At 43.8% G+C, this 25,950-nt stretch overlaps 1 protein-coding gene across 2 annotated transcripts in view; it reads left to right on the top strand.

Annotated features, from left to right (window-relative positions):
• Window positions 1-25,950, top strand: part of SLIT2 (slit guidance ligand 2) — a 297,246-nt gene that overhangs the window by 11,385 nt on the left and 259,911 nt on the right. For both annotated transcript variants that reach the window (XM_087828059.1, XM_087828055.1), the window contains exon 4: window positions 4,671-4,742. In XM_087828059.1, coding sequence (XP_087684185.1) covers window positions 4,671-4,742 — 72 coding nt within the window. The remainder of the gene's footprint in view (window positions 1-4,670; window positions 4,743-25,950) is intronic.

Below are 25,950 nucleotides of genomic sequence, written 5' to 3'. Positions count from 1 at the left end.
AAGAAGTAAGGGGAGCAAAGAGAAAGCTACATTTTTACTAATAAGTTTCAGTCTCTCCACCATGAAACATAAAAGATGAAATTATCAACATCACTGCTGAAAATACAAGCTTTATTTTATTAATCTAATAATAGCTCATGTTAAAAACCTTTGCTTTAAAAATGTAAACATAATAAATTTTAAAAGACAAGTGAAAATTTAACTGAGAAGAAGGCATTTGTCTATATGAAACAGGGGATTGTAAATGATAGACTCTTTAAGGCAGCATTTATCCAATATTTGTGACAGACCAGGCGCACTGCTTAAGTACCTCACATGGACAATTACAGGTAAATGTGAGCCATGAGTTTTTCTCTGCCTTTGGCAAAACTGTTTTCACGTTTTTAATTGAGGTGAAGGTGGCCAATCTTAATTGAATTGAGGTGCGAGTTGGAACAATAAGACACTGTAACCTCCATGGGCGGGCAAGTCACAGCGCCGCTGACAGCTACAGTGTAACAATGCCTGTCAATAGTGCTCAGGCGCCCTTCAGACCCAGGTGCTGAAGAATCAGCATTTCCAGGACAGTGCTCTTTTGTGCAATACAGAAAGCTCGCTTACCCCACTGAAGGTCACACTCAGAAATAGCCCACAGCACAGAGGAAACAGTTACTGGGACCCCTCTCATTTTTGCCTTAAGGAAAAGTATCTTGGAGACTCATCGGATGCCTCCCTGAAACCATGAGTTACCATCCAGAGAGCCCTCCGTCAGCCCCGAGGTCCTGTGGGCAGATCCCAGGTCGCTGGTAAATCTGTTACACAGCTGAGTATCCTTGCCCCGGACAATAGGCAATCCGCCCCCCTCGTCTGTTTATGGAGCTGACTTTTGCTGGCTCCTGTAAACTCTCCTCTGAGATGCCCTTAATTCACCGCATGCTCTTTTCCTGTCCTGGGACTATCAGGTTTTAACTTCTTTAACACATTTATTTACATGAGAGTATCATTGTGACACTTTCATCGTCACGCTGCTGGGAAGTATTCTGCGGAATTAGAAGGAGCTAGGTTACTTTTCCTCCAGCTCTGTGGAGACATTGTTATGTACCTCAGTGGTTTTTAAAGTAATTCTGGATTTTAAGAATCCTCTTTACTGTAAGGATTTAATTTCTGGCCATTACACAAGAATTCCTGATTTTAAATTTTTTCTTTGATGGACTATTTTGGAAGAGTTTCACTTTTTATTTTAATGTTTGTATTTGCATTTATTCATAGTATTGATGGAAGAAAGACTAGAAGAACGGGAACCGTAAGCGTATTAATATTCTGTTAAAAAGCACGGTCGCATTGCTTTTCTGTGCCTGTTACAGGCATCACTCACCTGCTCTATTCTGAAGGTACTACCTTGTCTTGTGCGCGTGGTTGGTTTAGACATATTAAGATCATCCGTAATAGTTTTCATGAAATGATGACAAATGACCTGAATTCAGAGAAAATGTATGTATTTTCATTTTGTTTCAACTGTAGATATTTTAAATAGGTCTTTAAGACAGTGAGCTGAACAGAGAGCCCGTTTTTATTTTTTAAGTAGAACTTGGTGGTTTATTTTCAGGTGGTTCCGTCCTTGATATTTAAGAAAGGGGCTATATAAGCCATGCTTTTCCCAAGGAAAGACTGGTGAAAAGGAAAATTTCTGCTTTACCTCATTTTGAACTGTTGTTTCGGAATGGTTAGGCCTGTCTCTGTGAGAGGAGGGACTCCGAGCATGTGCTCTGGACTCGCCCCCCGAGTTCGCGCCCGAGCCCTGCTTGCTGTGAGCTGGGTGCCTCCCGCAGAGCAGCAGTGACCGAGGCATCCGCTCCGGGGGCTGTTCTGAAGAGGGAACGAGGTAATTCATGTGCACCTCTCAGAACACTGACCATAGCATGGTACGCTTATGTGATATTTAGCTGTTCCTTTTGGACTGAATTAGGAACCACTGGGAATGCGAAAATAAAAATGAAATAGAAGACACTGCTTGCACCCCACCTGAAACACCTGCTTTCTCACACTACCTGAAATTATACTGATGTAGGTCTATTAACAGAACATCTAGCAGCAGCTGTCAACCACTTACATATCTGAATTTTTAAAAACATTGAATTCCTTCCAGCTTGCAGATGGTATTAAGAGTGGCAGAGGGCGCCCAGCCGGGCATGGCTTCGCGGTTGAGCATCGGCCTAGGATCCAGGCGATCGGGGTTCGATCCCCAATCTGGTGTGCAGAAGGCAGCCGATCAATGACTCTCTCATCATTGATGTTTCTCTCTCTCTGCCTCTCCTTTCCTCTCTCTGAAATCAATAAAGATATATTTAAAAAAAAAAAAAAGAATGGCAGAGGGGAGGGAGGTTGAGGGAAGGGGAAGGAGGCAGTTGCTGTGTAGGGCACATGAAAACGGGTGGCGGTGGGACCAGGGTCCAGGGGAGAGTGACCTAAACCCGAGGCAGGATCCTCAGGGAGCCTGCCGGGGGAAGCTGGCTGAGCCTGGAAGACGTGCTAGGGCTGTGCTGACTATCACAGCGCGGGAGGGGCGGCTGCTCTCGGCCCCGAGAGTCCGCTGTGGCGGGAAGAAGGGAGAGAAGACGAGGACGTGGCCTTTACAGCTTGAAGAGCGACAGCCTGGTGGGAAGGGACCAGGCCGTGAGTGACTGCACTAGGCAGGGGCATGACTCACTCCTTATCAAATGCCCTGGGGCCTGGGGCCCGGCAAAGGAAGGGACTGCCTGCGTGGGGGAATCGGGTTTCACAGAGATGGAGGAAGGTGCCACTTGGAGAACAGAGAAAGCTGCCCCTGCGGAGACGGGGCTGGAGGGACCCTGCTTGTGGCCGCAGTGTCATGGTTGGGTTCCGACGGGGAAAGCCCATCTCCGCCCTTTAGAAATCAGGATTGGCTCTTGAACAAGGCAGGTCTTTCCAAGGCTGGTTGCTTCCCTAGAAAAATTCCACTCTTGTGGATATTTGTAATCTACCTTTTTGGAGGGAAAAAAAGCCAAAACAGGGTCATAAGTCAATAGTATTTTATTACAACCGTGTCGTGGTAGACTCTGGGAGCATTCCTCCCTCAGCACGTGCCTAGCAGAGAGGAATACATAAATAAAGGCCTTTGTTGCACTTTAACCGTAACCTTGAGCTTCATTCATAACAATCAGTGTAGGCGGGAAATCGGTGTCTTTCAGCACTAATTTTACTGTTTCCCCCCTATTTATCTTGGCATGTTCTTTAATGAGTATTATTTTATTAAGTGCTGAGAATGTTTCTGTAGATGAGCGACTTCTTCACATCGTGAGTTACTAACAAAAGTGAAGGTTGCCATCCCAGCCTCGTGGCCTTTAGGGCTGGAGGAAGTTCCGAAGCTCACCAGGCCCAACTTTTCCCCTAACGCACGATTTCTTTTACTGCATCTTTTTTTTGGGGGGGTAGGGGAGTGGAAAGCCTGTGCTTAAATGTCTGTGGGAGGCGGAGTTGAGACTTCCCAAGGCAGATCATTGTATTTTTTTAATATCTGTGATTCTTAGGAAGGTCTTCCTTATAATCTGCTTTCTTAAGCGTTATAATCCCTTGGCCATGTCCGCCCTCTGGAGACCAAAGGTGTAATTCCACTTACGCCTGGTGACCGTTTAAATATGTTGCAACTGATTGATGTGGCCTCTTTTACTGTCCCCTCAACATTTATCTTTAAGACTGAAGAAATGCCTCCAGTTTCTTTAGTGTGACATTAGTTTTGGGACCTTACACTTTTCTAGAGCTCTGCAGCAGCTTATAAGTCATTTCAGTGTGAATTTTGCCTCAGCTTTTCGTCATTTTATTTAAATTTGGGAATAGCGAGTGATGGACATCTATTTTTACTGAAATGTTAAATTGCACACCTAAAATGAATGAGTTTGGGGAATTGGTACATCCGGGCCAGAACCGGCCCACTCCTTAGCGAGTATGGATAGTTTAAAAGAACAGTTACGTAGCATCGGGACTTCAATTGAGTTAGAGTTGCAGTCGAATTCTTTTCTAAAACATTTAAATCATTCCAATATTAGTGAAACATTTTAAAAACATAATTTAAGCATTTTGGACACCAATTAGCAATGACTCGGTCTCAGATTCAGTCAAGGGTCAAGAACTGTGGGCTGAGGTTTGAACTTTCAGGTTCGCTTTTGCTTTTACCTATCGCGCTGACACTTGCACACACGTTTTTTTCGGCAACCAAATGAAAAGATAATGAAATTGAAATTTTTGTCTCCCCACAGTGCCTTGGCTGAAAACGTAGGTCAGCTGGGACAGCATGTGAGTTATTTCAGGGTGCCTTTCTGTGATATTTCGGCTGGAGGCTGAGCTGTCTCCTTACCCAGACGCCAGAGTCTGAGTCAAATCCCTCCCCATCGTGTGCACTCTGGCTGACCGGTGTTGCGCGGGATGTGAGTGTAGAGTTTAGGCCGCGGTAATCATCATCAGAGTAAGCATAATGGAAAATTGCCTTAGAGAGTCATGGAACAAAAGGTGTAACCGGCTTCTGATTCGCAATGCTTGAATTCCCTTGAATGTCATTTCTTTCTTTCCTGCCACACAGGATGAGGCATGACACTGTCCAACCACAGTCTCATTGTTGGGTGTTTTCTATTTTCTATGTAACATACACTTTTTTTTCTCTCTCTCTCTCTCAAAAGGCGTTTAAACAGAAATCACCTTCAGCTGTTTCCTGAGTTGCTGTTCCTGGGGACCTCGAAGCTGTACAGACTGTAAGTAGACCGATACGGTTACCGTTGCTTTGGGTAGTACCTTGTGTTGTATTGAATATATTGTGGATTTGTTCCCGTGTGCTTTCTTGGAACTTTTCATCACGAGATTAATGGATGAAGGCTTTGCCTTTTTCAAAATGGGAATTTATGGTTGGTGTTCCAGTGACGCCAGTTGTTTTATTTGGTTAGCATTTTCTGGATTATGAACGGGTTACTGTGATTGTTCTGTGTTAGCCGTGTGATGCTGGCGAGACTCACCTGACTCTCTGTGGCCACTCTGATTACGTTCTGAAGGGGAAAACTGCCACCACACGAACTCCTCAGGGCCGGTTGACTTGTTTTCTTGTCGAGTTGGGGTTCTCAGTGTCAGCTTTTTAAGCATTGTTCCTGTGCTCGAGTATAGTTATTAGTCTGGAAATATTATTATAAGGTAGTTAAAAAGGGCTGTAAATTTCTCCTTATATGTTCCTTTTCCTTTTAAGGCCAGAATCCTAGACTCTGCAACATGAGTGACTGTCAGGGTTTCATATCGGATACGTCGTTGGCTGTTGGCGGAAGTCATTGGGAAGCAGCATAATAGGAGCTTTAGACGGGATCAGCTTTTCCTCCCGAAATGCTTGTTCGCTGACCTAATGTGTAATAGTGAAAACACACTTTTGAAAGCTTTTAAAATTAGATTTTCAGCCACGTGAGTGATTTTGTGCAGATGGGCTACAAAGTGTTGGGAAAATAAATAGCAATGACTATCGGTGTTCGTGGATGTTGTGGAAAAACTATACGGAATAATACGGAATAAACTGCTCAGCATGGCCCCACCTGGATGGTGGGATGTCTCCTGTGTTCATGTGTGGAGGGAAAGTGAGCAGATTGCTTTTTTCTGAACTTGATTCTGTAGCCAAGGCTCCGCAGCCCGCCAGTTCAGTATTGTTATCAATTCCAGAGGTAGGAAGACTGTCCTTCCACAGCCCTGTGCCCACGGCAGCCGGGATGTCTGTGGTCCTCCTGGTACCTTAGCTCGCTATAGAGAGAACCTCCCAGTGGGCAGAGGTGTAGCCAGCTGACATACCTGGTCTTCTTTGAGTCTGACTTTACTGATAACTGTACCTCCAAGGAGAGCCCGTCACCTAGCAGCATTTCTCTGCTTTGTGCTCCCTGCTGGTTAATTGGCTCAATTTAAGTAAATTAAAAAAAAAAAAATCAAATAGAGAAACCCAGAGACTGCCTTTTTAACAATAAGTATCTAGGGACTACTTTTACCAAGGAAATAGGATGTAAGCTGTTATAAAGATTACATGTATGTATATAAATTGATACTTACAGTTAAATGGTTGTGCTTGGTTTCTAAGATGGGCCATAGAAATGGGTTTAATAGTATTCTGCTTTCTGCTTTAATTTTTGGTGATTAAGGGTGCTGGGAGGCATTGGCTTCCAGGCTGGTATCAATGAGCTCTGTTAAACCACGACTTAGCTAATTGTATGCTTCTAGAAACAGTCCACATTACTCAGGAAATTGTCCATTTTCTATGAAGCTGTGAAAATATAATTTAAACAGAATGACCGTCATCTAGCATTAAACTTATTAAGCTGAAGAGGTGAAGAAACTTCAACACTATCTCTGAGAAACAAGAAAGTTTGATTTTTTTAGAAGTACTTGGATTAATTTTTTTAGGAGTCTTCGTTTCAGGTGGTATAATCCAGTTCGGAGTCTCCTACCAGCCAAACGTATTCTGCTATTATTATTTTTTTGACAATATCACATAGTGGTCCCATGGATTTCTTTTACTGTTTGTTGTAATTTCGTAACTTAAACTGCTCTATAAACGAAGAAGACTTAAAATCTTAAAAAAGTGAATTAGCCCGGCAGGCCTGGCTGAGCAGTTGAGCAACGACCTGTGATTCAGGAGATCATGGTTCGATTCCCGGTCAGGGCACAGGCCCGGGTTTTGGGCTCGATCCCCAGCAGGGGGCGTGCAGGAGGCCGCCGATCAATGACTCTCATCATTGGTGTTTCTCCTCCCTTCCTCTCTTTGAAATCAATAAAGACATTAAAAAAAAAAAGTGAATTGAAGAAAGAGAGCCCATAAAACTATAAGGCAAGATTTTTCAGTTATTTAAAAGTGTTTTAAAACGGGAACATGAGTAGCTAGGGAATGTGTTCCGAGCTGTGATGCTCCTGTGAAGCTCCAAGGTTTCCCCTGGGGAGTGAGGAAGACGAAGTTGTGTTTGTTGGAGGGGACGGGTCGCAAGTGGGACTTGACTGCTTTGATGTTCCTGAAAGGAGAGCTGGATGGCGCAGTATTCACCATGCACCGATGCGACACCTGGCGCAGACACTGCACACACGCAGGAACCCCGAGGTGCCCTGTTTCCCGGCAGCCTCACGTCAGAGCAGAGGCGCCGGTGTCTCACCTGAGCTCCATTCGGTGGCCTGTTAGCAGTGAGGGATCTTTCTCGTGAGGGGTAACCTGCAAGCCACAGGCGACCACTTTTTTAGGATGGGAACCACTAGTTAAATGAAACAGCCACCGTGAAGAACGGTTAATAAATAAAGGAACAGAAGCTGGTGAAGCCGGCCGCCCGGTCAGTGTGATTTCCAGGAGGGAGGGCGAAAGTTCCCACTTTCTTCAGCTGATAGGGCGCCCGCCAGCCCCCCAGCTCCCCGGCCCCCCAACCCCCCAGTTCCCGGCCCCCCAGCTCCCCAGCTCCCCAGCTCATGGAAGCAAATGTCCCAACACGCAGCAAAGGAGCTCACAGCTGCCTGCAGAGCTGCCCTTTAAAATGCTCATTTCAAGACAAGTCTTCCTTTCACAGGGACAGAACAGAGGCGATAGGATTTTTGACAAGTAACAGGGAAAATATTTGGGGACATTGCACGTATTTAACCGGTTATCGCGTGTACCTCCTAACTGATCCATAATCGCCCTGCTATATTAATGAAGGCATGCACATCTAGAATTCCTGCAGGAAACACACTTAGAATTTGTTTTCCTCTTATAAATTGTTGCATGATGCTAATTCACATCTCTCTTTTTCTAACATACTGTATCCAACCCTTACTTAGTACTATTTTACCTGACACATAACCAGTGAAAAAGTTTACCAGTTTAATATATAGTCCCTCCACTGATGTTTCCTTTTCATCTCTGTTTGCTTCGATTAAAGCTAGTGTGATGTGCTGGACAATACAGGAGTGGGCAAAAGTAGGGTAATAATAAATAGCCCAATAATTAACAAATCAGTCCTAATATAAGAATAAACTCTGTTTCGCATACTCACCACTGTAAGCCTACTTCTTCCCACCCCGGTATGTGGATTTTTTCTGCACGTTCATAATGAATAGTCCCCATTTGACTGTCGGCTGAACGCGCGATGCCAGGTGAAGGAGCCCACACGCTGCACTGTGGCCCCGCCATGCGACATGAAGGGGGGGGCGCGCTGGATGTGAGTTACCATTCGACACGGTCGGTTGCTGCTAGCGGCCAAGTGTGCTTTCCCTTTGCTGTCTGCTCCAGTTTCTCCTCGGACGGGGCGGGAGAGCACTCCACGTTCAGGTCACAGTGTTTGCTCAGAAATAGTAGTACAGTTGCAGCTGTGTTTGTTGGAGCAGGAGACTAGTTTAAATAGCATTACCGTTTATCCAGTCCATTAACAGAACTCTGTAAAATAATACCGACTCTGCATAAACTACAGGACAGTGTAATAAAATTACAAGCACTTGTTGACAGATGGAAAGTGTAAGTGGAGGGAAAGTGGAGGGCCCGAGGTTGTAGGTTGAAGGAGACCGTCCGTGGTTTTCCTCCCGTAGGTAGATACTTCAGTGTGGCCTTTGCCCCTCCTTCCAAACTGAGGTGGTGTTTTTATTATCAGTTCAGGAGTGGAGAAGAGTCTTTTCAGAGCAGCCTGGAGCTGGTTAACGGACACGTTTCCGTGGCTCTTTGAATCGCTCGATTACGATTGATCGAAATTTGTGAGTAGCAATTATATATATAAGTAGCATATGCAAATCCTCCCGATAAATGTAACCTTAAAGGTGACTTACCAGTGAGTGATTCACACTTTTCAGCTTGAGTTTACAACTGCTGAGCCTGGCTCGTTAGAGAGGAATTTCATTGGCAGGGGTGCGGTGGAGTATTTGGTTATAAATATTTGCTTTGTGGTTTTCGGTTTATTTCTTTGAGTATTATTATATTTACCCAGGCTTCTAACATAAGCTTAAGTATCCAACGCATGTAGCACAAACTCATTTTTCACTTTGCATCTACCAAAACAAAACAAAACTAACCAAAATAAATACATAGGTCCCAGTGGTTCATTTTCTTTACTTCTTTGAATAAAAGCTTTTTTATTTCTTACTCACAAGTGGCATTTTATGATCCACAGTGAGCTTTGGAGCCATGAAATTATCTAACATTAAAAACAGTCATTTTAAATCCAAGGACTCTTTTATGCCCCGGTGACTGCTTACCTGAAACAGACAGATTTTGGCTACTTAATTTGATTGGTCAGGTCAATTTATTTGCTATCATATAGGATCTTAGATTCTCAAAGTTGGTTTTGATAATAATGATCGGGGCTTTTTTAGAGGGAAACTTCACTTTTTTTATGAAGTTAAAAATTAATTTGCAAAGCAAAACACACATATACAATTATGTATATTTATTTCCCTTTTGCTTAGTCCTTGAGAAGGAGCCTTAGTTTTTGTTTTTTAATAGTTATAAGAGTAACGCGTGCTCATGTTTAAAAGGTTTAGATAATTCAGAAAAATAAAACAGAGGAAATAGAAATGGTTCACTATTTTACCACCCAGATATAACCACTAGTATACTTGTCAATTATTAATTTAGTTTTCTTTTTTCATGATTATGCATATAAGTGCTCGTCTACATGTAGTATGAAAACATTTTGTTTTATATCCCCAAGGTCTAGTATAAGGCTTGACCTTTAGGAGGCTCTCGGTAAGTGTTTGATGTATTGAATTAAATCTCTGCGGGCTCAGGGTTTGTAACTTGCATGAGCAAATAGTAACCCTGGGAAGGCATTATAAATAATGGAGAACCAAATTAAATTTAAAGGATATCTTGGTTAATTAAATGTTTAGTCCCCTTAGGTTTGGGTAGACACAGCCATATCAAAATGACCCATTTTTGACCTAAGCAAACTATATACCCTAATTTAACATAATACTATACTTTTAGAAAAGTAACCTCCCACTTCTTCAATGTCACCTTAGTCTCATAAGATTCTTATACCTAGAACAGCAGAATACAACAGTGGGGACCGCGTGATCCTTGCCCCCAGTTAGTTTCTGCCAGCTCTGAGTAGAGTGCAGGCGCCCGGAGGCGTTTCCTGTGCCCTGTGCTCTAGGCCTGTGTGGCCCCGGCCACAATAAACCCCGCAGTCATGGGGCGGGAATTGCAGGTTGCAGTTGCCACGGTTACCGTTGTCCAGCCAGATGGACATCATTACTCATCCAGTAGCCGCTGTGATAGCTGCCGGCGCCGTGATTGCCGGGGCTGCCCAGGAGTGTCCCGTGCAGAGGCGCTGTGTCTGTGCGACCCTTCGGTGCAAGGATATGCTACTTGTACTGTTAGTGCTGGTGTTTTGCTAGGAGGAACAGACTGACTCCTTCTCTCTGAAAACAAAGAGCCGGTAAGAGAGAGAAAACTTAAAAAAGCGTTAACTGTCCGTGAATAAAAAACCCAAGTCCCTTATTATTTATTAACTTATTAATCAGTATTCTTGGGCCCAAGGGACTTTGTTCCTGCCCCTTAAAAAAAATATGAGGATTTAATTTAAAGAGATTACACAGCCAAAGGTTTGTTTTTAAGAAGGTAGACAAAAGACTTGCTATGTGGGTGTCTGCACGCACTTCCCAGCAGCCATTCCCACTTGCTATGGAAAAAAAACCACGCAGGCAAGCCAATGAATAGGACTTACTTTTGATTTTGTTTTTAAATCAACATGTAATCCTATGATTTAGAAGTTATACACCCAGTGGAGATTAAGATTGTATTTGAGATTTTGGCCAGGCCTCATGTTGATAGTTTTTACTTCAAAGGGATCTCTCATAGAAGACGTTGCTGGAGAAAGTCAGAACTTGGCAGGTTTCTGCTCTTGCCAACCACAGAGTAGGCTCCAGGTGCGAAATCCGCAGCGTGCTTCATGGCGCAGGAAAGTCAAGGGCAAGAGTCCTTCCCACTCCCGTGTACTTGTTTAACCGGCTGCTTTCCCAAATGCAAATGTTTCTGTCTCTGCCAACAAATACCCGGGGCACACCCCCCTGAGTCCGGAGGGCACAGTGACCGACGCTGGGGAGGAAAGCTGGCATGACGTGCGGCCCCGCGTAGTGTGTGGTGTCTGTGGGCCTCCGCGTGGCTGACCTCTGACCTGTGATGTGCAAATTAAAGCGGAGAGAGTTCATCTCGGAGAGTGACTGTGTTTTTCTGAAACATGAATTTAAGTATGTGGCTCTCACATCAAAAAGATGTCATTGGACTCACATCATCAGGGAGTATTTTAAAATTTGACTGTAAATCATAAAATTGCCACTGTGATCTCATGATTATAATTTGGAGACTGAAGTTTACATAAATACTAATTTTGGGAATAAGCGTCCGTAGCGTTTTAGTTCTATTTTAATGTGTTTACGTTATGTCTTAAGACACTGGGATCAGTTACTTTATTATGAGAGAGGTGGTGTAAAATGTTAGTGTTTAAGTTCCGACTCAGTTATTGGTGGCTCGGCTGTCTTTGGAAATAAGACGGATCCTGTGGAGTCAGGTTTCCTTATCTATAAAATGTGAATGATCATATTTACCTCCTGAGGATATTTCGAGTGAGAATTTAGATTCTGAATTCAAAAGAACATCGCCAGCTTTCAAGTACAATAGGAATTATGTTTGTCTTACTGTCATTGCAAAATAACAGTCACACAGATGTCCTTGCAAGGTGCCCGCAGTCAGCAAATCACCTCTTTCTTACATTGATTCTCAGCATAATGACACACACATAAGCAGGGCCGCACTTTTTTTACCACTACAAAGTAACATAAAATGTGCTTTTGTACCATTTTATTTCTCCTCACTTGGCCTCAGGAGGTATATTAAGGCCAGAATATTCTTAATAACATCTCTTACCCTCTTGCAGTTGATGATTCATATAGTTTTTAAACTCCTATATAATGAAACGGGGATGGACACAGAGACCGTGACTCAGAAACTGCTTAGGTTAGTCCATGTATTTAGATTGTGGTTTTAATGATGTGTTTTCCCGAACAACACACTGAAGGAAAAATACAAATTAGTTAGCATGTCTGGGTAAGCTATTCTGAAAGTTAAGGAGATGTACATACGTTGCTAAAGAACATTTTTATCACTGATTAAAATTTCAGTTTTTTAAGACAATGTAACAGAATTTATCAATTTAACTTGTAATATGCAAATATGATTAGACCTGAGAGCATTCTGTGATCTTTCATATAAAGGCACGTGACCGAAGTATGCTTTTAGACTAAACATTATGTACAACCGCAGTGCAAACTGCAGACCTTTTAACACTTTGGGTTTAAACAACATTTGAGGATAAAGTAGGTTTGAACCAGAAGTGAGTTTCGTTTAGTTTTGTTTTCTAATTAATACTTTTAATAAGTCCATGAGCTTTGCAGATGAAGGTGGTGTTTGTCCCCTTCATTACCTGTTACCCATAACCAAATTAATTGCAATCACTGAATTTTTTAGAGGAAATATCTGATACATTGTGATATAAGAAGCTTTGGGCAGGAGTTAAAAATCAACAACCACCACCCTGAATTCTACAGGAGGAAGCAAAAGTAAAAAGTCCTGTGGGTGGCATCCCCCGGGGTCTGGGGCAGGACATGGCTCTGTGAAGTGTTATTAAGAGAACATCTGTGCCTCTCGAAATGTCCCCCAAATGAATGTGCACAGCTAAGTATGGCAACTTGATTCAGTGTTTAAAAAAAAAAAAAAAAACTTAAAGAAAAGAGAAGTAAATACGTCTGGAAGCAGAATGGGAAAAGATAGCGTTGCCCGGTCAGGATCGGTTCCCTCTGCTGGGGAGAGATTAAAGCCTGGAGTGCGTGAATAGCTGGGAGCCGGGGAGAAAGGCCCACCGCTTCCCCTCCAGCAGTTCCAATTGCCCGCATAAAGCCTAATTTAAAGTTCTGTTTGTTCTGTGTCTTAAACCATCAGGATTGTCTTTTGGGACCGGGAGGAATGCTCGGGAGGAAAAAGAACCCAAGGATAAGAAGTCATTGCGAGCCCACAATCGTTCCTAATCCTCGCAAAATGCTGGAGAAATTAAATTTATTCTTTATTGCTCCGAGTGTTACCTAGGTCACTGGCGGTGGGAAAGTTGGGCTGGAAGTCGAGCGGGCGAGCTTTGTTCTGGGTCTCCATGCTTAACCTTAGACACCACCAGGCATCTTGGAGTGTTGTGGGAACTCGATTCAGAGCATTAACACCCGGCCTTTTATTGCCCTGGCTTTTAATAGGCGGTGCTGTCAGGAGATGAAAATGGTGTGTTTACATTTCGGTGTTAAATGATCATTTAATTAACACCTGAGGGGGGGAAAAACTTGTGAAATTCTTAGCAGCTTTTATTGTTGGTATCCTGGGAGGTTTTAATATCCAAGTTTCATTGAGATTTCTTTTTGTGAGGAGAGACACAAAGAACATGATAAACTTTTTAAGGAAGACAAACAGTTTAACCTTGACCCCTTTTTTCCTGAAATATTAATTTAAATTACATTTAAAATTTGATGTGCTTATTTTTAAAGGTTTTTGGACTAATATATTAAAAATAAGTCTGTCTTGAACACTTTATTTTTGTGTAAACATTTGAATAATATTTCATTCACGTTCTAAACTTTACTGTAAAACATTTGAAATTGCCTATTAGTTTACCTTAAGACATTTAATACATTTAGAATACTAATTATAACAATTTTACTTTTTTAAACTACCATTAGAGTTAGCGTTTTAAGAATCAGGCTTAAAATATAGGTAATCGTAGGCAAGGAAATTCTGTGGGGAGAAATGTACATTATTATTATATTTTCAAGATTATTTAGTTAGAACCAGTTACTACTATATGATGAAAGAGGTTTATATATAGATAGGAAGAATGATGCCATTAATATAAGAATTCAGACTCACTTCATCAATTACGTACAGATTAGATGTTATCAAATGTCTTAATTTATTCTTGATCTTTCATTAAAACAATTACATAAAAAGAAAAGGTCTTGAGGCCAGTTACTAACATTTGGAAAATCTAATATGTACCTTCAAAGGCAGCTGCACACTCGGCAACAACTTATTTTTCTACGAGTATTGTTAGAATTTATATCTGTCACTCCTCTCATTTTATCTGCTTATTCCACTTCATACTGGATATATGAAACTCTGAAAAGTACAGTATTTACGGAAGATGTGCCGTTAGAGTAAAATTTTCCTTAATTTTTCTAGAAATGAATATGCCGTTACAGTGCAGTTTTTCTAAGTACTTACACTATTCAAAAAGTGTAATTTTTTTAAAAGTCTAAATTCAGATGCCTCAGGATAAAACCCGCTCGCTTCTCTGTATCATTCCTGGTAAAGGAGTCGGGCAGGATTGGATGTTATTAGAATCTCTTAATAGAAAGCTCTGCTTTGAACCAAGAATTAGACTCTCATTTATAAAATACAGCCGAGCATTATGTAGGCGCTTTGGACAGTGTTATGCGCTCTCCTGACTCTATCAAGTTTCAGCTTCTCTCCAAAACGTCCCTCGTTTTTTGTTTTGACCCACGTTGACCTTTCTCTTCCCAAAGCTGCCTCTCCGCTAACTTTCCCTGCTCAGAGGTTTAAAAGTATGAAAGAGAAACGGAGAAAGAGGAGAAACACCACCTGGTTATTTAACATACCGGATACCTAGTATATTTCTAAATAGCATAATTCATATGCTGACCAATATGCTAGGCCTACCGCGTGTGTATAGGAGATACTAAGAGCTAGAGAAACATAAACATTCTATGAATATTCAAAATGCCTAAAGAATAAACATTTAGGGAAATTACAGGAAACTTCACTTAACATAGATAAATGCCTCGCTTTTATACTAAGAAGGCCAGTGACGTGAGGTTATACTGAGAAAGCCAGTGTTAAAATTGTGTACATTAATTATTTGGAATCTCTAGAAGTTAAAAAGAGAGATTCCAGGTTTTATTAAAAAAAATTTTTTTTAAATATATTTTTATTCATTTCGGAAAGAGAGGAAGGGAGAGGGTAAGAGAGATAGAAACATCAATGATGAGAGAGAGTCATTGATCGGTTGCCTCCTGCACGCCCCCTGTAGGAATCAAACCCATAACCCTGGTCATGTGCCCTGACCGGGAATCGAACCGCGATCTCCTGTATCATAGGTGGAGGCTCAACCGCTGAGCCACACCGGCCGAACCCAGGGTTTATTTTAGATAAAGTCTCCAGGTTTGCCTCTGAAAAAATAGGAATAACTGTTCTAAATACAAACAATATGCTGTAATAAATATATTTGAAAGCTATTCTATTGAAACATTACATATAATGAGATTCAGAGATAGGATATCTATTCTACTCTGTAATGATTGGGTAGTTAAAATTAACTTCCTTTATGCATAAAACCCTTTTTGCCTGACTTTCAAGACCCATTAGAACCTAATTCTACATGTCCTCTTTAATTTTATCATTGCTTTTACAGCATATATGCTGTGTCCCAGGCAGGCTGATTTTCCTGATACTGATTGGAAATTTCAGCGTGTTTCTGGCCTCCTGACTTGCTTCCAATTTATAGTAGTTCACCCTCCACATAGCCTCCCCTCCTCTAATCAGACCTTTCTCAATGGCTTCGATTTCCTCCAAATGATCATGCAATGTAATGTGGTCATTGTGAGTACAGACTTGTCTCAGGCTGCCAGGGTTCGAATCTCTGCATGTGTAACCTTGGGAATGTCTCTCATTTACTTGCCCCATGCCTCAGTTTCCCCTTGTGTAAAACTAGGATGATGGTAGAATTTACCTAGTGGAAGTGTTGTGTGGATTAAATTATTCACTCAGTGATTTGGGCTTAATTAGTAGGATGCTTGACATATAGTAAGGGCTAAGTATTTTGTTTTAATTGTTTTATTTTTATGAACTATTACTGTTACCTGCCTCATATAATGTGCTGTTATGTATGACTCTGTAATCATAACACATGTTCACTTTGCAAAGACCCCTTTTCTAGCATTTGTCTTTGTTTTACATACAGCATCTAGCGTAGTGCAGGCTTGGTTAATAAATATTTGCCAACGGAATGCTTGATGGAAATTAAGCCCGAAAATGACAGTAGCAGTAGTTGGAATTTGGAATGAAATACACCGTGGAAGGAAGGGAACACTGGATCAGAAGTCAGAAGGCATGCTAGTTGTGTTCCTCGCTCTGCTGGTCCTCCCTGCAGATTCTGAGCAAAAGTACTCGACGCCTTTTTGAGGACCAGCTTCTTTGCCAGTTAGTAGGTCAGATAAGAGAGGAACCACGTCCGAAGTGTTCACCATCACGTCACCACATGTAGCACGAGGTCTCCTGGTCTCTGGGGGATGCTCAGACAGATTTGAGGGAAGGAAGGAAAATCAAAACATATCCAAGATTTGTTCTAGCTGTTTTTCAAAAAATTTATAGGGAACCCTTCCCAGGACTTGCACGAATGATAATGGTGGAATTATTCATGGTCATAAACCAAGAGTGAGATAATTGGACTGTGGATGAATGAGTTTGAGGTTGTTCTGTCTTCCATTAGCATTTAGAAAATAAAGGCAGACCCTTTCCTGGATAAATAGAGCCTGCTTATATTTTGCATGGCTTTGCTATTAAATGTGAATTGTTTGAAGGTTTAGCTTTAAAAAGAAGATTAAAGGAGATTTTGATGGTTATGCATTATTAAGTGGTTACCCTGATGCCTGATAATCCCTCAATATGAGGTAAGTGGTGTAAGATTGAAGTAGTTTCAGTAATCACCTGCCTCTCAAACATCGCTAATGAAAGCATGAAGAAATGACTTAAAGACCAAACCAGGCAAATCAAGGGAGCGTCACGGAGTCGGTTGAGGCAGGTTTTACGTTCCTATTTGTGTGATGGAAACAGGTTTGAGAGCAGGGACCGTCATTTTCCGTGATTCTGCCTAGTAGACCCATCGGGCGCCCGGACAACTTAATTTTCCTGACCTTTTGGGGAGAGTAGAATGTATAGAACCTGAGCACCCCGCGGCAGCTGAGGCCCGGGGCCTGTTTCCCGAGGACACGCTCCCTCCCCGAGTCGGTGCGGGTGCGGTTCCCTCCCCTCTCTTTCCCCTGGAAGGGGGAATGAGCTCCGCACCTAATGAGTAGCTTCAGGGGAAGCTGTTCATCAGGTGCTCCCAGTGACCACCCTGGAGTCGTCTTTCATTACACAGGGCCCTGATGGAATGAGAGAGCAGCATAGTTACATTTGATAAAAGGAAATACCTTTTTCCTCTCCCCACCCACCGTGTAATCCTCTGGAATTCAGTTGACGCAGAGAAATGACTGCAGCGAACAGTGTTTGAAAAAGCGCAGTTGCATGAATAAGGCTTGTAGCTACAGTAGCTGGGTTAGAAATCACAGCCCTGCGCCGGCAGGTTTCAGGGCCAGCGCTGTCACCCGAGGGGCCGGAAGGCTTTTCCTTCTTTATTCTTGTCATCCTCACAGCAAAGCCCCGCACGATGGGCAGGAGGACTATTATCGGAATTATTTCTCCTTTGCTGAGTCATCGGTTGTCCTTCTGCTCCCCTCAGATGGGATCTTGATCAAAATCAGACAAGAACTTGAACTCAGTAGGACAGAGGGGCTAAAAGGAATGCGAATACCACCGAATGTTGTTAAAGTGCCCCAATGTTGTTGTTTGACCCTTTCACGTTCAAAACCCGTACACTGATTGAAAGAGGGTGGTTAAGAACAACAGCAATGGAATCCGGATGTGGCTTTATTTTCTAAGTGACCTGGTGTTAAGGCACTCGGAAAGTGTAGAAAAACATATTTTGTTAGAGGTTTAGTTACTTCCAAATAAATGCTGTACCCATATCACCAGCGTGGTATCGATCGCAAGTTGCTTTTGTTATACTTTTATAAGATTTTTTAAAGTATAGCTCTTTCCCCCAATTCTGATCATCTTATATTTATTAAATTTCAAAGCAGTGAGTCCTAAAGCGTGCTCTCCGATGGTACAAGAGGCGAGTGCCCTGTGGTCACGTGCTGGGAGGTAATGGACTCGTGCCCCCGTGGTGACTCCCGCGCGCACCGGCGTGTTAGTCCACGCCACTGAGCCACAAAGAAACGTGCTTCACTTTCAGAGATCTGTTTCTCAAAGCTGTTTGACTATACAAGCCGACCCCTCTTTCTCTGTTTCTCCCAACTTACACCAATTAATCCAAATGATGAGAGCAGCCTTCGCTGTTCCAAAGAATAACTGCTTTTCGTTCATTGTCATTGAGATTTGAAAAAAATAAAACAATTTTAGACATGGGAGGTCCAAGTTTAATGTTATTATTATTTTTTTTTGGTACCAATGTGGTCAGCTAAATAACTTTTTATAGTGCATTGGCTTGAGAGATCTGTTTTCTTGTTTTTGTTTTTGTTTTAGGCCACCTTTGAAGGTGAACTTTGCCCTTTTTGTTAACTCCAGGGACAGAGGAACTTAGATCCTTCTGTAAGCATTTCAGTCACTTAGCACTGAAATTTGCTTAGATGTGTGTGTGTTTTATGTAAAATCACTTGTTGCACATATATATACAGACAAACATCTAAGTAAATACTGGTGCTAAATTATTGAAATTTTTACAAAATGATCTCAATTTCTCCACAACTCACAGCATCACTCAACTACTACTTTAATGATTGAGAACATTTTATTACTTAACTCTTTTCTTGCTTGTCCCACCTGGAACCTGCCATGTACAGCACTCGTTAGCTACCCAGGGAGGTGGGCCTCCCCTAAGCTGGGTGTAAACTTGCAGGAGTCTGTCTCATTCCAGAGGGTGTTGAAGCCAAAAGTATTATGTACAATTTGTACATGGTTGATGGATTTTATTATTATTTTTTTCATGGTTGATGGATTTTATTTTATTTATTTATTTTTAAGTATATCTTTATTGATTTCAGAGAGAGGAAAGGAGGGAGAGAGAGATAGAAACATCAATGATGAGAGAGTCATTGGTTGAGCCCGCAACCCCGGGCATATGCCCTCACCGGGAATCGAACCCCGATCGCCTGGATCCCAGGTCGATGCTCAGCCGCTGAGCCACGCCTGGCCGGGCGGTAGATGGATTTTAAATTAACATAGAGTTTAGTTTGTTCTTTTTTATTTTATTTATTTTTTTTATCAAAACCCATCTCTCTAAGACTAAATATCACACACACACAGACACACACACACACACACACACAGCTACAATATGATGGATTAGGGACAGGAACAAAAAGAAAGAAGACCCAATAGCATGATAAATCTCCTGAGACAGCTTTTTCCCATGCACCTGGCAGGTAGGTGCTCCTCACCAGGATGCCCGTATTGATCATTACCGAAAATTACACTCGCTCTCTTGGTTCCCCCGGCTTGCTGCTGCGACGGCCAGTTCTTATTTATGTTAAATATCGAAGGAAACGTTATCAACGGAAACACCAGGTTATGGCTAAAACAAGACTGCTTCCAAGCCTCCTGGCACGTGGGCTTAATAGAAATAATTCCCTTCAAATCTATCCAATATTTACACACACATTTATTCTTTGGATTTTCTTAAAAGCATAAAAAGAACCCATTTTGTAATAGTTTAGGCTCCCTCTGCACAGGAAGCTGAATATCCTAACCCTCTTTACTTCCCTGGTCTCTTGTTCCTTTTTTTAATTTTCACAAAAATATGTTTGTTGTTTCTTCAGTTGGGTGAGGTTGGAAACATCCTTCATCCAGTTTCTCATTGGAGTATAGAAGGGGATTACCTTGAGTAAGACACTGACAAGATTATGGGGTTTTCTTCTCTTTTTTTTCTTCTTTATTTTATTTTATTATTTTATTTTACTTATTTTATAATTTATTTTTTATTTTATATATTTTATTTTATTTTTTTATTTCCGTCACCGTGTACCCCCGTTTCCTCCTCAGGCTCACCACCACCTGTCATACCGTATATTTCACTTCTTTACCTGGCTGTCTGTCCCTCCCAATGAAGACGCAGTTTTCCTGAAGGCGGCGAATAGTAGCTGGTGCACAGGACCTGCTGGTTGAGTGAATGAAGGCAGCTTTGCCGCGACCTTGGGGAGTTTGAACCGTAGCTTCAGCGGTCCCCGCGTGGCCGGGAGCGCATGGCTTAGCCCCTGGCCCCAGGGCCCCGTCCGTAAGGCGGAGGTCGTTAGGGAACCCATGCTGGGGAGTCGTGCGAGGGTCAGGAGATGCGGTCCATCCGCGCCCAGTTCAGTTGATGTTCAGTATTTTTCATAAATCAAACAGCTCTTCGACTGGTTGAGGAAAAGTCACCAAGCATTTACCACCGCCTGTCCAAGTCGCTGGTCACTGCGCCCTGGGTTTGGCTGAGTCCATCCCCACGCCACCCCCACCCGCGCCTGGTGGTGGAATGGGAAGCCTGCCGGGCGCACACCGCGAGCTGCTTCGCCTTTCCTTCTTTCGTTCTACACACTCCATGAGTTTGCCATTCTCTTGCCGTTTTCTGTCTTCCCAGCTCTGCTTCTGGAAAGTTGAAGTCCCCCCTGGCTTTGCTGTAAACCAGGCGCCGCTTCCCTTCCCTCAGCAGGGCTGCGGCCGTTCAGCGGGTGCCACCACCCTGCCAGGCCCTGGGGTCCCTCCCCTGGGTGTCTGTGCAATAATGGGCAGATACGTTTACTTACCTTTTTTTTTTAATCTTCACTGAGGATATTTTTCCCATTGATTCCTAGAGAGAGTGGAAAGGAGGGAGGGAAGGAGAGAGAGAGAGAAACAGAAAGAGTAACATCGATGTGAGAGAGACACGTCGCTTGGTTGACCCCATACATTCCCCGATGGAGGCCGGGGATCGAACCTGCAGCCCAGGTACGTGCCCTTGACCAGGAATCAAACCCATGACCCTTCAGTGCGAGGGCCGACGCTCTAACCACTGAGGACACCAGCCAGGGCTGTTTACTCGTTGACATGATAAATTCACACAGCACTAGCTGAGGAAATGAAAAGTATGCTACCTTGATGAAGCCTAGTATATTGTAGAAATTGTTTTATATTTATATTACGATTGTTTGCTAACAGCATCCCCTCACTAAGTCGATCACTCCTTGAGGGCCTGGGCACAGTCTTTCTATTCTCCGTGGAGCAGCATTCACATCGAGCGAACTCTCAAATATTCACAGGCTGACGGGAAAGTGCAGGCCCTACAAAGGGTCCAGAGTCATCCTTCATGACAGATGAGCTGCAGGAAGCATTTGAAGCTTGAACTTCTTAATATCTTTGCGTTGGTTCTCCCTAGATAGTGTTTCAGTTTAAAGAGAGCAGCAATCTGTAAACTTGTTTAATCAGTATATCGTATATCAATGTAAAATATGCACTTACCTCTCAGTGGCTTTTTGTACCAGTTTCCTTATGGTGATATTGTCTGTTCTATTTGTGAGACCTGCGTAAGAGGCTTTTTATTTTATTTATTTTTTTAAAATACATTTTTATTGATTGCAGAGAGAGGAATGGAGAAGGAGAGAGAGAGAGTAACATCAGCGATGAGAGAGAGTCATTGATCGGCTGCCCCCTGCGCGCCCCTGCTGGGGTTCCAGCTGGAAACCTGGACATGTGCCCTGATTGGGAATCGAACCTCGATCTCCTGGATCATAGGTTGATGCTCAACCGCTGAGCCGTGCCAGCTGGGCCAGAAGAGGCTTTTTAAAAATAACATCTTTTATAGTATTTATCAATTCTTTCTTAATATTTTTATACATTTGTCTGTGGGTGTGATTTTGTTTAACTTGCAAATAAAACAACAGTGCTACAAAATTGCTACAAAATTGAAATTGCTGGAGCAACAGGAAGCACCTGAGGCAGCTGGTTCTGCGTCACTGTGTTGTGTGCGCACGTGGGGCGCTCAGGCCCAGCTGACATCGATTAGTGTGCTTCACGACCCTTCACCACTCTGGAGCGTGTCCTTCTGACGTTTTTATCAGGCTTTGTATTTGGTCACTGTATTAAATCCAGCCATTTATTCCTTTCCACTTAAATTGTCTTCTCTGTACGAGGGGTGGAGAGGAATTCACAGGGCCTGCGCCTAAAAGGCCATTATCGTATCTGAGCAAGTCCAGCCCTGGAGGGACAGGGAATCGTGACAGCTGACCGGGAAGCGGGGGAACGGGGAACAGTGTCGAGGAGGGTGGCAGTGAGAGTGCGTCGGCGATGCGCAGGGTGGCGGGACCCGACCGGTTACCAGTCCTCTGCCCGTCGCGGCCTCACACACACTTCGCCAGGGGGCTGAAGTCTGCACCCACGGACTGCTCCGCCTCTGGGCCGATGGAGTTGTAGCCTGTGGGAACTCGGAGACCACGCCACCCGTTGTTGTTTTCCTTGCCCCAAATCTAAGCACACTTGTGTCTCACGGGAAGAGCGCGCGTGTGCCTGGAGCCGGCCGTAGACAACAAGGTGGAGACTTTGTTGCTTTAGCGCCTGCTCTGATACCTTCACTGTGGGGGGAGAAAGTTCCCCATCAATCCATCGATTGATGGATCGGGAAGAGGTGGGGCGACGATGGAAGTGCTGAGGTCAGCTGCGTAGCTCTCGTAGCCCGAGTGCGAGCCCCGCGCTCTCCCAAGGGCTTTCTCCGTGTTACTCGGCACTCATTTCTTCAACAGTGTGAAGGAGACCCAGTTACAGATGAGAAGACTGAGCCCCAAGAGGCGATGCGAGTGGCAGGCTGGCCTTGAGTACAGGGCACTGCTCTTCAGCACGTGTGTTGATGGACTGGGCACAGGAGTTTCTTTTAATTCGCTATAAAAAAAAGACTAGAAATTCATGTGCCCTCTAATGTATTTAAATCCTCGCCATGCTGTATGCATTGTTAGCTGCATACGTAGGTGCCTGCGGGAGCTTGTCACACTCTTCTCCCCCCATCCTGTCACTTACCACCTTGAGGCTTCCTGTCCCCTGACTCATTTCCTCCCCCTTATCTCCACTGTCAGTTCTGTTGACTTTCCCTCCCGAGGACACATCCATCCCTCCTCCCCCGGCCCTGTCTTTAGCTTCCTTTCCTGCCAGGCCCCCCTCCGTGACTTCACCCACACCGTCGGCTGCCCAGCAGCCAGAGCTGTCTCGAGGTACGGCGCTTACGCTTAGTAAGTTCTCGGCAAATGTCACCAGTGTGTTACTAGAAACACTGACGCGGTGCTGAATTTGCGTGCCTTATGTCAATCAAGTGCTTGAAAATGAGGATGTGTCGCTTTGGTTTCTGAAGTGCCAGGATGACAGTGCCTCTCCCCAGGGTAATAGTTCACGTTGTGGATCCCTGTGGAAAAAGCCCTTTCTTTAATGTGTCAATAAGATAGAAACCATTCGAGTCCAGAAAACAGGTGGTTATGGCTGGTGGGTTAGTTATGTGCTGTTTTTTGTTGTGAACCCTCACCTGAAGATATTTTTTTTCCATTGATTTATAGGGAGAGAAGGGGGGGAACATTGATATGAGAGGGACGCATGTATTGGTTGCCTCCTGCGCATGCCCCGGTCGGGCCTGGGGTCAGACCTGCAGCCCAGGTACTTGCCCTTGACTAGGAATCGAACCGGAGACCCTGCTGTGCACGGGCCAACACTCTGACCACCGGGCCACACCGGCCATGGCTCATGATGTGTTTTTGGTTGCAAATGACAGAAACCTGTCTGAATCTGGCTTCAGTAATAAGCAGAACTGTTTCCTCGCAGAGCGAGAAGCTCAGAGGCAGGTCAAGCCATAGACTTGCATTTCCTTCTGTTCCTCAGTGGGCTTGTCCTACGGCGTTGCTCCCGGGTTCGCAGTGGCCATCATTTAGGGCTTCAGGCTTCCCGCTTCGTACTCGGGGGGAGGGAGGAAGGATGGGCAGAGGGAAGGAAAACAGGAGGGAGAGCAGCGGATCCGGAACCCCTGCCTCCGCCGTGGGTTCGCCGCCCAGTGATTGACTTACCCGGCCGGGCGCCTCCCGGGCCCTTGGAAGGGCGGGGGCCCGCGTGTTGATGTGGGGAAGTAATCAGCGGTCTGCCCCCATTCAGAAGTTAAATTTCACTTCCCATTTGATTTTCCCATGGGGATTTGGAAAAGTTGCTGTTACAGCAAGTTTTAGTTCAGGTGCACAGCTCTGAACCTCTCAGAACCCTTGATGTCTTTGTGCGTTATTTTCACACGGCGGGATAATAAAGCCTTCCTTTCGGGTTTTTGAGATGATTAAAAATAAAATCAGTGTAAGGCCCAGTGCCAGGCGCATAATACAGGCTTGTTCTGAGTAGGTGATCTAGTTGCTGTACTTTCTTGGTCAGAATTTACTTAGGTCAGCCTTATTTCATCTATACTCCAGTTTTCCATTTTCAGGACTTTTGCAATATGAGTCCACATTAGTGGCTTGTCACCACAGCTAAGTTAAAACACCCAAGAAAAAAATCATAAAGGTCTTTCAATCTTCACCTGAGTATACGGTTTTTTATTGATTTTTTAGAGAGAAAGAAGGGGGGGGGAGAGAGTGTTACATCGATGTGAAAGAAACATCTGTCAGTTGCCTCCCATATGTGCCCGAACTGGGGATCGAACCCGCAACCTAGGTATGTATCCTGACCGGGAATCAAACCTGCCACCCTCCAGTGCCCAGGACGACACTCCAGCCAAAGGAGCTACCCAGGGGGTCAATTTTTTTTTTTTTTTTTACAGAACAGTTTAGTGTATATTTTATTAACTGTTTAGTTAAGTCATCTCCTGTGATCCTCACAGAGACCCTGTGATGTAGACAGTGCTTATGCCATTTCACAGATCTATCTGCCTCCTCCCCGAGATGTGAGCTTCACCAGGGCAGAGATTCAGTTTTCTTCTCTGTGGTATCCTCAGCATCCAAATAGCATCTCACATGTGGTAGCCTGGTAGCTGCTCAATCAGTGTTTGTTGAAGGAAAGGAGAGAGGAAGGAAGGGAGGGATTAAATGTGACCTGCGAAGAAGGTTAGAGGAGTCTCTTAGTTTGCGACGTTGCACTGAACATATGAACTCACGTTCTTTGTGGGCCTTTGGGACTGCGTGCCCTGCCCCTTACTCTTCGGCTTCACCCTGATTTCTTTCCTTTTTGTGTTCAAGTGCCATAGACCTATGCAGTTTCCAAGGTATCACTTGCTTTTTGCTTCCACAGGGCCTTTGCATATGCAGATACCTTAGGCCTATACCTCCACCTGCTCAGCCCCCCGATTCCCTCCTGTATGTGGTCATCATGTCCCATGGTATCCCTGGTTTAACTCTGTTTAGGTTCTTTATATTTCAGTTCAAAGGAAGTGGGCCAAAGCAAGGCAGGAACTGGATTGCAGGATCCTTAAGGTGAGGTGCTCTTTTGAGGGTGGCTGTGCTTATCTTAAGGGTGTGTTAACCTAGCTGCACAAGAACAATGGACAGGGCTTGCTTTAGGCAAAGAATCCTTTTCCTAAAAAACTTATAAGCCTGGGGCATGACTCCCCACCATGACCTGCCCAGTTAGGAATTTATGACCAGATCACCCCGTGCGGCTACTTCCAGTAGAACCACTTTTTTGTCCACAGTATTAGTATCCTGTGAATGCTCTTTCTTTGCTCCAGTTTCTTGGAAACGGGGTGGGGGGTGGGGGGGGGTGGGATTTTACTCTTTGTTTCCGTAATGCCTGACCAGTATCTGGCATATTCTACGTGCGCAGTAAATATATTTTGAATGAATGCCACCAAACACTGTCTTGTCAGCCTATTTTCATGTTTTTCTCACTAAATTGCACTTACGGTTTGCAGAAGAGAGTTTCGTGTTTTCTATCAGTCCCTTATATTTTTTTCCTTGTATCTTTTCTCATAATTTAAATACTAGAAAATTGTGAATTCTGCAGGAACAGCTATGCTAACTTTAGGATTGGTCAGCCGGTTCCCCTTTCAGACGAGTAGCTTATGATGCCTTCTTTTCCCCTATAACTGGCATCCTATAACTTGTTAGAAG

Source organism: Miniopterus natalensis, chromosome 1 (assembly GCF_054644295.1).
Source record: "Miniopterus natalensis isolate mMinNat1 chromosome 1, mMinNat1.hap1, whole genome shotgun sequence".
Lineage (NCBI taxonomy): Eukaryota > Metazoa > Chordata > Mammalia > Chiroptera > Miniopteridae > Miniopterus > Miniopterus natalensis.
This window is presented reverse-complemented; position numbering and strand designations above follow the sequence as displayed.